Source organism: Scomber japonicus, chromosome 3 (assembly GCF_027409825.1).
Source record: "Scomber japonicus isolate fScoJap1 chromosome 3, fScoJap1.pri, whole genome shotgun sequence".
NCBI classification, from domain to species: domain Eukaryota; kingdom Metazoa; phylum Chordata; class Actinopteri; order Scombriformes; family Scombridae; genus Scomber; species Scomber japonicus.
The window spans coordinates 15830172-15844022 of NC_070580.1; the positions used below are offsets into that span (position 1 = coordinate 15830172).

General features: G+C 37.5%; 2 protein-coding genes across 4 annotated transcripts in view; one reads left to right on the forward strand and one right to left on the reverse strand.

Annotated features, from left to right (window-relative positions):
- Positions 1-9221: 9221 nt before the first annotated feature.
- On the reverse strand, positions 9222-11641 carry fam72a (family with sequence similarity 72 member A). The gene is made up of 4 exons (XM_053316047.1): positions 11096-11641; positions 10779-10856; positions 9995-10119; positions 9222-9894 (listed from the first exon to the last, which is right to left on the reverse strand). Exons 1-4 carry the CDS (start codon positions 11245-11247, stop codon positions 9800-9802), a joined length of 450 nt encoding a protein of 149 aa, XP_053172022.1. The 5' UTR covers positions 11248-11641; the 3' UTR covers positions 9222-9799.
- Positions 11642-12084: 443 nt separating this feature from the next.
- The window catches only part of srgap2 (SLIT-ROBO Rho GTPase activating protein 2), a 51933-nt gene continuing 50166 nt past the window's right edge, over positions 12085-13851 (forward strand). For 2 of the 3 annotated variants that reach the window (XM_053316737.1, XM_053316739.1), the window contains exon 1: positions 12954-13455. In XM_053316737.1, the coding sequence (XP_053172712.1) occupies positions 13389-13455 (67 nt within the window). In that variant the 5' untranslated portion in view covers positions 12954-13388. Of the gene's footprint in view, positions 12241-12953; positions 13456-13851 lie in introns of those variants that run through there. The other variant, XM_053316738.1, reaches the window with a different exon arrangement.

Genomic DNA, 13851 nt, shown 5'->3' on the forward strand with positions numbered 1-13851 from the left:
ACTGAAAAAAGATTTTTGTGATGAATTCTTGAGGTGTCATTAATATGCATAATCAGGCAAAGCTGGACATTAGTCTAGCCTTTTAGGTCTATTATCAGCAGATGACCATGACAGACTGCAGAGCTTTTATGAACCTCCTTATATTTCTTCTAAAATATTCTGTTCCCTCTGATGATCAAAGTGACCTCTAATTTGATGGCAACCCATTTTATCTATCCTATCAAGTAGCTAATAATGACATATACATGGAGTATTTAAATACAAAGGTATTTACTTGATGAGAGAAGGAAATAAAAACTTACAGTATTTTATTAAAGCTGTCATATGCATGTAATAAGTTGGGCTGGATATGTTTTTCTGTGCTGTAGTCAAATATTAATGAAATTGTACAAAACACACAACCCATCCTTTTTCAGGACCAAAATGCTGTTGATTTCACTGGTAAGGAAATAAACTTGCTTTCTCAGTGCCTCAGTGCTTTGTCATTTCAAAAATGAAAAAAACATAACATAACTTAATATATATTTGTGCACAGTTAATTGTTGTATGCATCATTGTCTTACCTCTAATACATTTCTGTGACATTGAGGTGTTATCTGGTTGTCACCCTGCCCAAAGCGCCTGATGGCAGCTTCCATAAATGGTACAACTGCACCATCTAGTGTCAAGAAGAGCAGAGCCCACAAACTCACAAAAAAACCCTCAATTAATAGCTATTTTGAAGAGAGGTCTGTTGTTTTCAGTATGTAACACTGATAACCAATTGCTTATCAATTTGTTTGGAAACCAGAGTATTTGTGATTATTGCTTAATGAGCTTTAAATGTACAATTTGCGGATTCAAATGTGAGCAAAAATTGCAGTAATTGGCCTTTTAATACAGGATCTAGTGTTCATTATGTGATCTAGTGTTACGTTCTGTTACTGTTCATGCTTTGATTACATTGATGCTTGTTTTACAATAATGATAATAAGTCAAGCTTTTTAAATATGCATGTTAAGTATTTTGGTAATGTTATGGTTATGTTGTTCTGCTGAGTTTATTAGAATTAGGTCTGAATGTTTTCTTGATTTAAGAAAATTCTGATTGTTTGATAAAGTTATATTTCATTTGAATTTTCATAGAATTGTGAATATTCTTAGGTGTTTTTGTAGAGACATAAGAAGCACTGAGACTTCTTTGGGTTTCAGTGAATCTTAAACCCTGTTTACACTGCTTCATCACTGCCTCTGTGATCTGTTATTTTATCCTCCATGCTCTCTAACTCGGCTACCATTTAGTGAATGAGCTGCTGCATTTTCTTCATCTGTGATACATGTTCAAGATGTTAGCCTTGAGTGATGCTTTTTCACACTTTCATAAAATTACTAACAAGCAGGAAATCGCCATGTTTAGCCATATTCTAGGATCACTTTCCTCTACACCTCTCTGTTTTTTGGTTTTGTGCCATATATAATTGCAGATGATAAAGAAAATAGATTCATATAAGGGTTTTGACTACATAACAAAATGATTCAGTATTAACTTGTTAAAACTGTTATTCTGTAGAGGGCCAATAGCCGCTCCTCTTCAAAATAACTGCAGCCATATGTTCTGTTCCACCCCTCTACTTGAGAAGGGTATAATACAGGGAGAGAAACCTGTTCATTAATACAATAATACATGAAGGAAAAATGATTGGCAAATTTCATCAGTAATTTTTCCTCTCCTCATTTATTCAAAAATTGAATTCTTGCTCCACTGTTAACCAGTAACATGTTTCTATCTGTTCATCACATTATAATACATCACATTATAATATCCAAGAGTAGCTATGATTTTTTTTTATTTTATTTGTATTTATTCATAATTTATTCAATAGATGTTTTATTCTATTATTTCTGGAAATTGACCCAACCTATTCATATCAATCTTTAGCAGAAGACCAAAATGTTTGGGCATATGTAACCATGACAACCTGGTTTTTCACCTTAATCCCTGTGGCACCAAACATATCAAGAAATATTTTCTTTTTATATATTTTTTTAATTTTATTTTATTGAATCCAAACAGAAATGTACATTCACATTAATGCAGCCAGTATCCAGTTTTTAGTTTTTTTACAACATAAACACATACTCCCCAAACCCTATTCCCTTAATAACCCCCCCCCCCCCCCCCCCCCCCCCCCCCCCCCCCCCAACCCATCCCACCCACGGACCTCGTATTAAACCACGTAGCCATGATGTTGTTTATCTAAAGCCTTGATAGCCACTCACATCTCAGTCATGTTGTTAAAGCTGACGGACCAGGGGGGATCAATGCCGGTAGATCTAGAGCAACATTATAATTTCTCCTCCTGCCCAGTGAAATGCAGAAGGGCTGTTTAGTGATCTGTGGCCAGGTAGGACAACAGTAGTCCACTGGCTGGGTGGTGGTGGTGGTGGGGGGGGGATTTCCACAGCTAAAGAATCTTCCTGCGGGCAATCAAGGAGGCAAAGGTAATGACATGATCTTGAGTGGCTGTAGTACCGAATTCATCTGGAGCTATGCCAAAAACAGCTATATAGAAAATATTTTCTTATAGAGCAGTGATGAATTATTATTATTTTTATTTCCTTATTTTATTTCTTTATTTAATTATTTATTTTTAAAATGTATTTATTTGTATAATTTATTCCATTTATTTATTTAGCTTATTTATTTATTAACTTTTTTCCCCTCATCTTTTTTTTAATTATTTTATACATTCTCTATTTTTATTCTTCTTATATGTATATATATATATTTAAATATATGTGTACATCATAATGAATGTTTTAATACTATATATACATATATATGTTTAAGGGGAGGAAGGGAGGTGAAGAAAAAAGAAAGGAGGGTATGATGTTAAGTTGGTTTAAAAGTGTATCGATAATTCCAAGACTACTATTTTTTATTTTTTTTTATTTTGCTATCTAAAGCAACTACTGACAATGACATTATGTATGCAATGCTCTGACAATTTAAAAAAAAAAATGATGAGAACCTACAAAAGCTGAACATGCAGATTCAACGTAATGTGAAGGGAGCTTGGTTTATTCCACAGAGACACAACTGTAAATACATGGATTGATTAATTCATTCAATTTAATTGATGGATTAATGTATTACTGGAATATGTTTGTTTTTCTTTCTTCTTTTTTTCAGGCTTTCTTCTTGGTGCCTTCACTGTGTAACATTTAAAAAAGTTATGTTTACCCATACATAACTCCTAACAAAATGAAAAAAACTATAAACAACATTTGGATTAAGTTGTCCCATCAGACGTCATATATATAACAGCCAGTTAGTCCATGTGAATGAGACTGTTAATGTAATTATGTATATAAACTAGGTTATGTTTGTTGAGCCTTCTGTGTGTGTGTCATTGTATATCACATCCAACAGAGGGGGCCAGAGTGCTCTCTGACAGTTTTTACTGAGGCATCAGGAGCTCCTGGACATGTATACTGGACTACTTTAATGAAGCACCACTGAATATTGTTAAGTATTTAATGAAGTATCAGCTCCTGTATCCATTAGTATCAAGATGCTGTTGTTTTTAGTTCCATCTATCATATGCACCAGTTAGTTTTGTTTCATCTTTCAGGATGGGACAAATTTCACCTTTAACATTCTTATTAGTTCATGTTGTCTGGTGACCTCACAATGTTCCCAGCATCCTACCAAATCCGACTTGAGTAAAAGTCTAATCAATCCATTGTTAAAACAAGAAGAATTCATTCTCATATGTTTACCTCATATCAGTGAGTATGTTTGAACTTGGTTTTAACAAATCCATTTTTCATCATGTTATCATTACCCAGCATCAAAGATGAAGAAGAGTGCTTTTGATGAAACAATATGAATCCTCTCTATTTGTTTTAACCTGGCTCAATGAATATTTGAGTGATAGGCTACATGCTTTTTTTTAACATCATACATTTGGACATGTCATAGCTAGAAAAGCTATGCGTTATAGATAAGATTAATTTTGGCTGCATGCAGTTTCATGCTTGCTCACTGACAATAACATATCACAACTGTTGCTAATGTTTTTACCTACACTAAAGCTTTTTGCAATAAAAGTGCAAATTCTGCCGTAAAAAAGGTAAACAAATATTGCACCTGAGTTTTGGGTTCAATCAGCCCTTTAAACCCACTGTCCTAAACTGGTGGGGCCAATTGAATAAACTGTTCTCCAGGAAACATTATCCCCACTCCATGTCATGTGTCTGTTCACCTGGCAGCTGTTTACGTAAAAACAATTGTACACCTGCCCACTTAGCTGCTATATGTTCCACACACCTGTCCAGCATTCACCCCATCAATCACACAGCTGCCATATTAGCTCCATACCTGTCAGGCTCGGCTTCCTTCCTCAGCTCACTGCCAACCTGTGTGACACAAGATTAGTCAACCTGTTCTCTGCCCTGACAACCTGTTTGACAATACACACATAATTCTTTAAGCCATTGCTTTCAGTGTTGCGTACGTCAATGAACTGCAAGCAGGTCAATCAAAGACTTATGTTCCCTCCTCTGATTGTTACATTTCAATAGGTCTTAGACACATGAAAAGGTAAAGTCTTGAGTATATATATATATATATACAAACAAGATTACTTGTGTAGCTGAATATATTTATTTTCTGATTTCCAGTCTTGTTAATTAACTTGGGACTTCTCAGACTTATCCTGCAGCCCTATGAGGAACCCCAACCACAGGTTGAGAACAGATAACAGCTGTATTCTGTGAAATTGTTCTACAAAAAAAAGTAAAGAAGAAGAAAGAAAAAAGTCCTTTTGAAGAAGCGGTCAGTGTATTAATAAGACATTTATAAAGTAAACATAACCTTTGTAAAGTTGTGTGCTTATGGTTAATATGTGGGCTTTTACAAATGTCTCATAAACACAACACAACCATTCACTTCAAAACTGACTTTCAAGCAAAGTGAGATCATTGAAACCAAATAGAACTATATTGATCACATAGTATTATCATCATCATCATCATTATTATTATCATATAATGTAATACATATTGATATGAATGTTTGCACTAGAAAAATAGCAAATTATTCATCATTATGCATACATGTCACATATTTCAGATAACCATTCATAGCTACTTTATCAACCTTCTCTGTGTTGTTTGTATGTGTTTGGTACCTGTTAGACGCGCATTAGCATGCTGTTCTCTTCCTGATTACTCAGCCTGGTTGTCACTTAGTCAGAGAGGAAGCATATTGGAAAATTAAAATTCATCCTTTATTTGACAAAGGAAGGTAACCATGCACTGAGCACTATGTATACATTCTTTTATTGAGCAACACCCTGTTTAATACCAATTCAGCTGCTTTTAGACACACACATACACACCTTCCTGTACCTACCCAACCGGTTCTCTGCGTTTGACCACTGTGTATTATGAGGGGCTCATTGACAGTTGAGATATTTCTCCCATTGGGCTACATTGTTTCAGGAATCTAGTTCCTTATTACAGGAGTAACTCTTGTTTCCTGTCCCCTGATATTTGCATGGCTGTGGAGAAGATAGAGAATTGCAACAGGCTGTTACCTCTCATGAAGTCGTATCAGATAAAACACAAACCTAAAGTCGATGTTGTATGGGCATGCTTCATAATTTGGGTGGATGCTACAAAAACATGTGAAAACAGGACAAGCCACAAGTATTTATTGCTATTTCTTTTCTTTCTTTTTTTGGTCATCACTAGCTAAATTGCTCTGTACTTGTCCATACAGCAGCAGAAACATGCTTGACAAGAAGGTATGCAAGAAACTAATGACTCAACTCCAATCAGGTCTTTCAAAAAAAAAAAAGGGTCTAGTTTTCTTCCCACAAGTTTCGAAACTCCTCACTCAGCTCTGAAAAGAACAAAGTGCACAGAAGGACAAATTAGGTAAGACTTAGGTAAGCACTAATGAATGCTTTGAAAACACAGATTTCAAGTATTTTAGGATAACATAGGATTTAGGATTCTCCTTTTGCCATCAGAGCAGCACAGCCTTTTGAATGATACTAATGATGGCAACTCCCCTTTAGAGTATACACAGACAGGAACATGTACTACCTGAGAGTCAAACATTGCAGAGAACACAAAGTGAGGTAGGCTTAAATCATCATTGACTACATCCTGGCTTCTTGATTGTAACTGTTCACTTGGTCAACATAATGACAGGTGTGGAATCAAAACACCCCACAAAACTCATTATTACTATTTTCACCTAGCACTTCCTCTTTACTTATTATATATCACTTCCGTCTTCTCAAAGCATGGCATCCAATACGTTTGTGTCCATCCTAGAGAGGGGATGTCTCATTTTGCTCTTCCTGAGGTTTTCATTTTGTATATTTTCAATCATTTTGTATATTTTTATTAACATTTCCTGTCATCTGTGCACTATGATTGAGGAACTCAGAGTCATGTGTTGCACATGGAAAGTACAACAGATCTCTTTAAAAAGTTTAGACATTTTTCTGAAAGTCACATAAGATGATATTCTGTGTGACAGTGTGATGAGAAGTAATTAAGTCAAGATACATACAATACATACAAGCATACAAATTACTTGGAACTTTTCCCAAAATGACCAGTTGTGTAATTGAAGTGTATGAATCATGTGACCTCCAACCTGAGATTTGAAACCTTGTAAACAACAGATATAGAGGTAAAGGCAGATTTGATACATTTTAAACTAAATGTCATTTTTAAAAAAGGCTTCTCAGATATGACAACAGAAGTAGATAATTAAGATATTTTGAAAAAAAAAGTTTATTAATTTAACAAGCATACAAAACAACAAAGTCTCAGTTTCTCAAACTACCAATGCAGTTTCAGTGCAATTCCAAAATATACATTTTCAGCAGGGCATGTTAATCAAAGTCATTCACATCAGAAACAGCCATTTAAATATTATTTTTTTGATTATCATTTGACAATTGTCCTAGCCAGAGGAAGCTCGCAAGTGATACCTTCATGAGGTAAAACTGTACACATCCAACCTTTCACATACAAAACAAAAGCACTACATCACAAATGAAATATTAAATACGTGAACATAAATGTAAGTACTATAGCACAATACAAACCAATGCATTTGTAAACAAAGTTTGTAAACAAAAAAAGGAAGTATATGGTTATAGATATTTGGTTTGTGGATTTAATAAATATTTAGCTGATACACTGTATCCTATCCGTTTACCACAAAGACAGTATTTGGTGTGCAAGTGTAGCAGGCTGTCAGTTATAACTTTAAAGTGAAGGACATGTAAATTCTGGACAAAGTTTCCCCTCCTCTATGTGTATTTTCCACAACTAAAGGCTACAGCATAGATGAGCATAGAGGCCAATTCATGTAAGAAAAATAAATAAAACACTTCCTTTATCCTTTTCCTTCAATTAAGAAACTACATTCTCGCATTTGCTTCTTTGATAAATGTTTGCTGACAATACAGGAAAACTCATCCACTCACAGAAGGACAGTTAATTTTAAGACTGGATCATAGTACTAGCAGGGCACAGCAGTGAAACAACAACAAGAGCTCAAGGATGGCACTGCTTAAAAAAAAAAAAAAAAAAAAAAAAAAAAAGGACTGATGCAAGTTAAGTCCCTTGAGACTGGAGGATGTTGAAGCTTGTGTCTGGCACAATGGACTGAGCAGAAGGCCTGGTCAGCTGGTGATGATGACCAACTAACATACAGCATCAGAGTCCACAGCTTAACAAAAGGTTCATTGTCAGCAATCAACAACAGGAGTAAGGCCGAAAGAATACTGAAGGTTGAGAGTTTAATGGTCAGCTGCACTAATTTAAGCTTCACTTCAGAACGGATAACTTAAAAAAATGTGAAATGCTATTCTGTAAACTGGCTTGAAATGATGTAGCGGTCTCTTTTGAGGGGTAGCATCTGTAAATTCAATAAATATTGATATGTTCCATGATTCTTTGGAGTTGACTTTTTCCCCCTCTCCTCAGGTGCTACAGTTATGCTGCTATATACAAAACGGAACAGCTGTGTAACAAAACAGAGCACGAACATCGAAATCCATTTAGAACTCCTGTTTTTCTGATTCTGCTTAAAAGATCCACATGTAAGAGTTGCAGAGTGTCAAAAACGTCCATTCTAGCTTTCCAATATCATCAATGTGGGACCTAATTACTTGATTGGAACTATATATTTAAAAAAACAAAAACACCTTTAAATTCAGCTGCCACCAGGACTTTATGGAGGCACAGCCAATGCATAAGTTAGTATGTTAGTATATCAGATACTGCTACAGTCAGATTCATCTGGGTGTTAAAACACATACTGCTGCTGTCAGGTGTGTAACAAACCCTATTAGCATATCAAAAACACATCACTTGATAGAGCGTCAGATTGTATAAGGTAACCTATATCAAATATGCCCTTAAAAGCAAGGAACTTAAATATTGTTCAATAATTGTGCTATTTCTCCAATATATGGGATTCAAAAAAAGCCCTCAATCTTTCAGTCAGCACCCAGCCACACGAAGAGAATATAAGCTTGTAACAAACATGACTGTTAATGTGAGTTTTTTTTTACTCATTACAGCATCTTCACTGAACAGATTATAACTGCCATTAAAAAGAAGGCAGGCGGAAATTGTGGGTGCCTTGTAATAAAACTGGACTTAACGTAAATAGTGTGGAAAAGCACAGCATTCACTGGTTAAGTTCCGTCAACTTATCGGATCGCAATCTCAGCTTTTCATGAGGCTGATCAAGAACCGTGAGCTCAGTGGAGACTCTTTGATGAAAGTTAAAAATGCACTAGATGAAGGAGTCTAGTCATCTGTTATTTTCAGTCTACTTCAGCCGACGTTTTATAATAGCCCACGCGCATACACAAATAAGAGAGAAAAGAATGTGTGTGTGAAAACCTGTGTGTCTGTGCTTTTAAACAGTGAAAGGTGATGGGGAAGGCATGGTCACTGGTTAAAGAGTAATTAAACACTGAATTATGTAGGGACAAAAACAACTGCTGTGCTGTTGTCTGTGGGTCGCAATTTCTGGCCAGACTGTGATCAGTGATGTCATGGCAGGTGTTCTCCATCAGCTGGCAAAAACAAAACACCTGCTGTAATATCACTGATGATGAGGGTGTGGCCAGAAGTGTACTGTTTTAATGTAGAGCAGTACAGCAGCACTTTTCTCTGCCCTGTAACTGTGTTTACATTTGGTTTTTTTAAAAATGCGTCTTGGGTGATCAAATAGAGGCATTGTGATCTGATCACTCAAACCACTTGCCGAGGTGATCTGGGACGCATTTGACCTTTTGTAGTAGAAATGCTAATGCGTCAAGACATAACAGGAAAATATGTCACCAATACAGGACGTGGTGTTTGTTTTGGTGACGCCAATCTCAACAGTTGGACTATCCCAAACGTTAGTTCTTGAAACATTTTTCTTTGTTAGCCTTCGCAAAACAAATCTGATGCAATAACTGTGCGCAAGGCCCTTTGACCTTTTAGTGGATGTGACCTAAGTAGAAATGAAATCTGAACACAAGTGATCAGCTGGACACCTTGTAGACACAGGTGTGCACAGCGATGTGTCTCGGCTGTCCGTTTGTGTTCGGATCACCGCAAACACATTTTAAAACCAAGTGTAAACAGCCGATATGTGATTCACTGTTAAATGACCCTTTAAGGCCCCTCTTTTCTCTTTTATCACAGCATGGTTTGTACACTTGTCTAGTTCCACATCTCCAAATGTTAGCGCTCCAGGTCTCTCAAGTTGTCCATTTCCCTCTCTACCTAATGCACTCCTCCTCTGATGGGCTTTCTGATTCCTCATTTTCACTGTCATCCAGCTCTGGAAGATCTCCCCACAGGAGCAGATTCAGACCTGCAGACATCAGGCTTATTAGTCACATTCGACAAAGTGAAGCTGCAAACAATTCCAACTGATATTGAATTTGAGTTTGATCAAGAGGAGCTTTACGGACCTGTCGCATCCAGTCTGTTAAGAGTAGACACGGCATCACTATTGAACATCCAGAAATGGCCGTTGTTACAGGAGAGCAGGCAGGGTTTACAGGGGGCCACAACATGATAACCCACAACATTACCGCTGGGAGAGAGAATAAAGAAGAAACACGTGTCAGCACTTTACTGTGGGCACTTCTGAAAAGTGCTAACTCCACCAGTGAGTGTCTATTATCTAACAGATGTTTGTTTTCGAGCTGTGTACAACAACAAAAGCCTGGGAATACAAAAGAGACTCCATAAAGCCAAACTCTCGCAACAAGCTCTGCTTTAGGTTCAAATGTGAAATAACTGCTAAATTTAATTTGAAGGGAATAGAGCTGAAATGAAAAAGAAAGAGAGAAAGTTAATCGGTGACTATTTTGATAATAAATTCATCATTTAGGACATTTTAAAAGTAGAAATACCAAATATAGTCTGATTCCAGCTACTCGAATGCAATGATTTGCAGCTTTTCTCAATTTTATATAATGAGACATGGAATATCTTTGGATTTTAGACTGTTGGTCGGACAAAACAAGGTACACGAAGATGGGCGAGGGGCATTTTCACTATTTTCTGATAATTCAAAGACCAACTAAATAATTAAGAAAAGACAAGACAAACTATTTTAAAAAGTTGGTAAAAGGAAAAACAGCTACATGTGTGGCACCGACTTGTTTTGCTTTGCTAACTAGGAAGGCTGCACATCAGCAGATGGTGTTCTTAAAGCAAACCCTGCAGGGTAGAGAGGAGCTTACATACCACTTGAGACATGCGATGTCTCTCAGTTTGCATTTGCAGCTTTCAGTCGAGTAGCAGCTGGCCACAAAGTCAACAGTTCTTGGGTGGGAGGGTGCGTGCAACGAGAAACAAACACAGCCATGAAAGGTTAAAACCCACACTCTTTACATATTCTCATGCAACAAACCCTGTTGATCAAAGTCTAGATACAAATATTGTGTCCCTCCTTGCACCAAGTAAAAAGTTAGATATCAATTAGCTACAATACATCTTGCCCTGGCAACAATAGCAGACATAAACAAAGGCCAGCAGCACTGCTTATCTGTATCAGCTCTTACCTGTTGGGTGGTATATCAGTGGAAAACAGCTCAACCTCGGTGTCTGCAAGAAGCACTGCTTTCATGCCTCTCGTGCAGAGTAAACTGTCACAAAATATGCAATTCACTTGGGTCACACACTTGTTTTTGAAATTGGCGTTGGATGTAGACATGGTTGTCCTGCTAAAATGGAGGAAGTCTCGTTCTTTCTGCCCCCTGACAGCAAATATGCAGCAGAGAAAATAAAAAAACAGAATCGGGCACAAATGCTGATCACTATCCGTCCAAGTCGGGACAATAATGATCGGTTTAACTTCGCAGTGTTAACGCTAGCTCCGACGTCCTTGTAGAAACGTTAGCCCTTTCCTATCGAGAAAAACGGAAGGCAGCTAACGTTAGCTTGCTGAACAAACGCACGGTAATATATAATGTCTATTTTCACGGAACGAGTTCTACATGAAAAAAATGGTTAATTGAATGCCTGGTAAATACTTTATCGACGAATATGTAGCCTCTTTAACACGACTGGCTCTGCATCTATTCAGGTGTAGTTAACAGCTAACTCAATAGCTGTCAGCTTTGTTTACAACTTCCTGATATTTAAAGGCACTTCCTGAAACTATCTTTAAAAGACCCCAGACCTGACGCTGATTGGACACACACTCCACAGCGGCCGATACCATTGGCCACCTTCGTCACGAAACTGTGGAGTTTAATTGGCTGTAAATTTGAGTTTGACTCGCCCACCTTAAAGCGTCCTGGCAACCGATTTGGTCTAATGCACATCATTCATATTCCGCTCGACCAATCTTGGTGTAGGAACGTTAGTTCGTGTTCTATAAATTTAGGCGGGGCTCTATGTGGTGTCGTCGATGAAAAAAGTTGCTGCTTTGAGGAGACAGATTAAATCAGTTGTCATCGTCAAAACGGTTAATGCATTTCTATTATGGTAAATATTATTAGTGAGTATAGATAGCCAGCAAAAAAGCTAAGGTTAGTCAGCTGTGTCTTACAGTTTTGTCTAGCTACAGCTGTTTGTGTAGTAAATACGAAACTAAACGTTAACCTTCACACTGTCTAATCTTAAATTATACTAGGCTATGTAATCACCTGTTAAACAACACACATCTGCGGGACGTGTCATGGTCTTATTTTCAGCAATTGTGGTCTGTGTTTAAAAAAAAAAAAAAAATTAAACAGCTTTATTGAAACAAGAAGGCTGTACAAGAGGTTTACTACACCTTGTGTACTCAACTTGAGTGTACAATCACAAACACGGCAGGGGACTAAAGGTTGCAATGAAACTACAAAAACAAAAAGCGAAACTCAAACAATGTCTTGTAAGGCTTACAGGGTATTTGAATTGCCTTTTGTGTGTACATTCAGATACTGAAGAAATATTTGATATAGACAGTCAGCTCTGAAAAGTTTGTCTTCTGGCTTAAGAATTTGGATTGTGAAAATAAAAGTTGGTCAGCATAGTTGCAAATTAGTCAAATAGGACTGCGGGCGAAAATTAATATAGCCTATAATAACAATAAAACTACCTTTTTCTGAAGTAATAAAGAGTGAGGATACATAGGATCAACTATATACATGTTTACAATTTACTCCACAGTTGTTTTGTATGCAGGCAAAAACAAATTAAATGTGACCGCAACAGCATTTGTAAGCTCCCCACAAGGTTAAACCTACATCACTGTCTTTCTTAAGTCCATATAATAGCCATTGTGGTTTATGTTGTACCACATAAACACTATCAGTGTGTGTGCATGCATGCCTGTCCTGCGCACTGGGGCTGACCAGACCAGCAGCCAGCCCCTCCATCTCCAATCGGTTCCTCCTCTCAGTCACTTCAGGGGGGCAGAGGAGAGCAGTTTAGTTTATACAGGCGGGCGGGCAGCTGCGACACAGAGACTCGCTCCGGGGCAACAAAAAAAAAACTTTTGGAAGTGCCCGACTGACAAGTTATCACTGTTTTTTGTAAGGGGGGGATGAATCTCTTTTCACTTGAAGTTGTTTGCACTATAACCGGTTTTGAGGAGGTGGTGAGGCGCGGCGGCAGATGGGAACATACAGCAGCAGCAGCGCCAAACTCACAATGCGCCCCGAGTGAACAGAGGCAGGGAGACAATACAGACCCGTGGGCACACTGAGGAGCTGCGATCTCTCATCTGGCTTCTCTTTTTTCCCCTTTTCAAAATCTCTTCCAGCGTGGCATTCCCACCCCCTCCTCTACGGCTGATTTATTGATTGATTGAGACAAAATTGACTTCGCAACGAGGGAAAGAGGTTTGATCTCCAAAACTCAGCCATGACGTCTCCGGCGAAATTCCGAAAGGACAAGGAGATAGTGGCCGAATATGAGACTCAAGTTAAAGGTAAAACTTTTTAAAAGCCTCTCACGTGTTAAAAAGATAAGACGAGCCACATCGATGTATTCATAAATCCGTGCTTTGCTTTGTTACTGTATAATGTGTTTTCCATGATTGGCTGATTGCATTGGTTTTCTGTTCCCTCGCTTCCCCTTGTAGCCTATCTCACCATTTATGAAGTTTAATTATCATTATGCGACACTGGCAGATCAATAATACATTGATAAGCGCAATCATGAATAGATCATCTTGATCAGCGTGTCTCCAAGCGTGTGGTCTTTCGCCTTTAATGCAGCACACAGATGGCCAACAAAGACAAGGGGGAAAAAACGCCTAGAAATCAGTGTTGTTGTCCAGATGTGTCTTCTGTGTGGTTTTTGAAGAAAAGCTTATTTTAAAGTA

Bases quoted from the DNA above. Each gene is read 5' to 3' on its own strand.
- fam72a (XM_053316047.1), bottom strand. From the start codon at position 11,247: ATGTCTACATCCAACGCCAATTTCAAAAACAAGTGTGTGACCCAAGTG. The intron at 10,857-11,095 runs GTAAGAGCTGAT...CTCCCACCCAAG, and splicing joins ACTGATATACCACCCAACAG to AACTGTTGACTTTGTGGCCA. The intron at 10,120-10,778 runs GTATGTAAGCTC...TCTCTCTCCCAG, and splicing joins GACATCGCATGTCTCAAGTG to CGGTAATGTTGTGGGTTATC.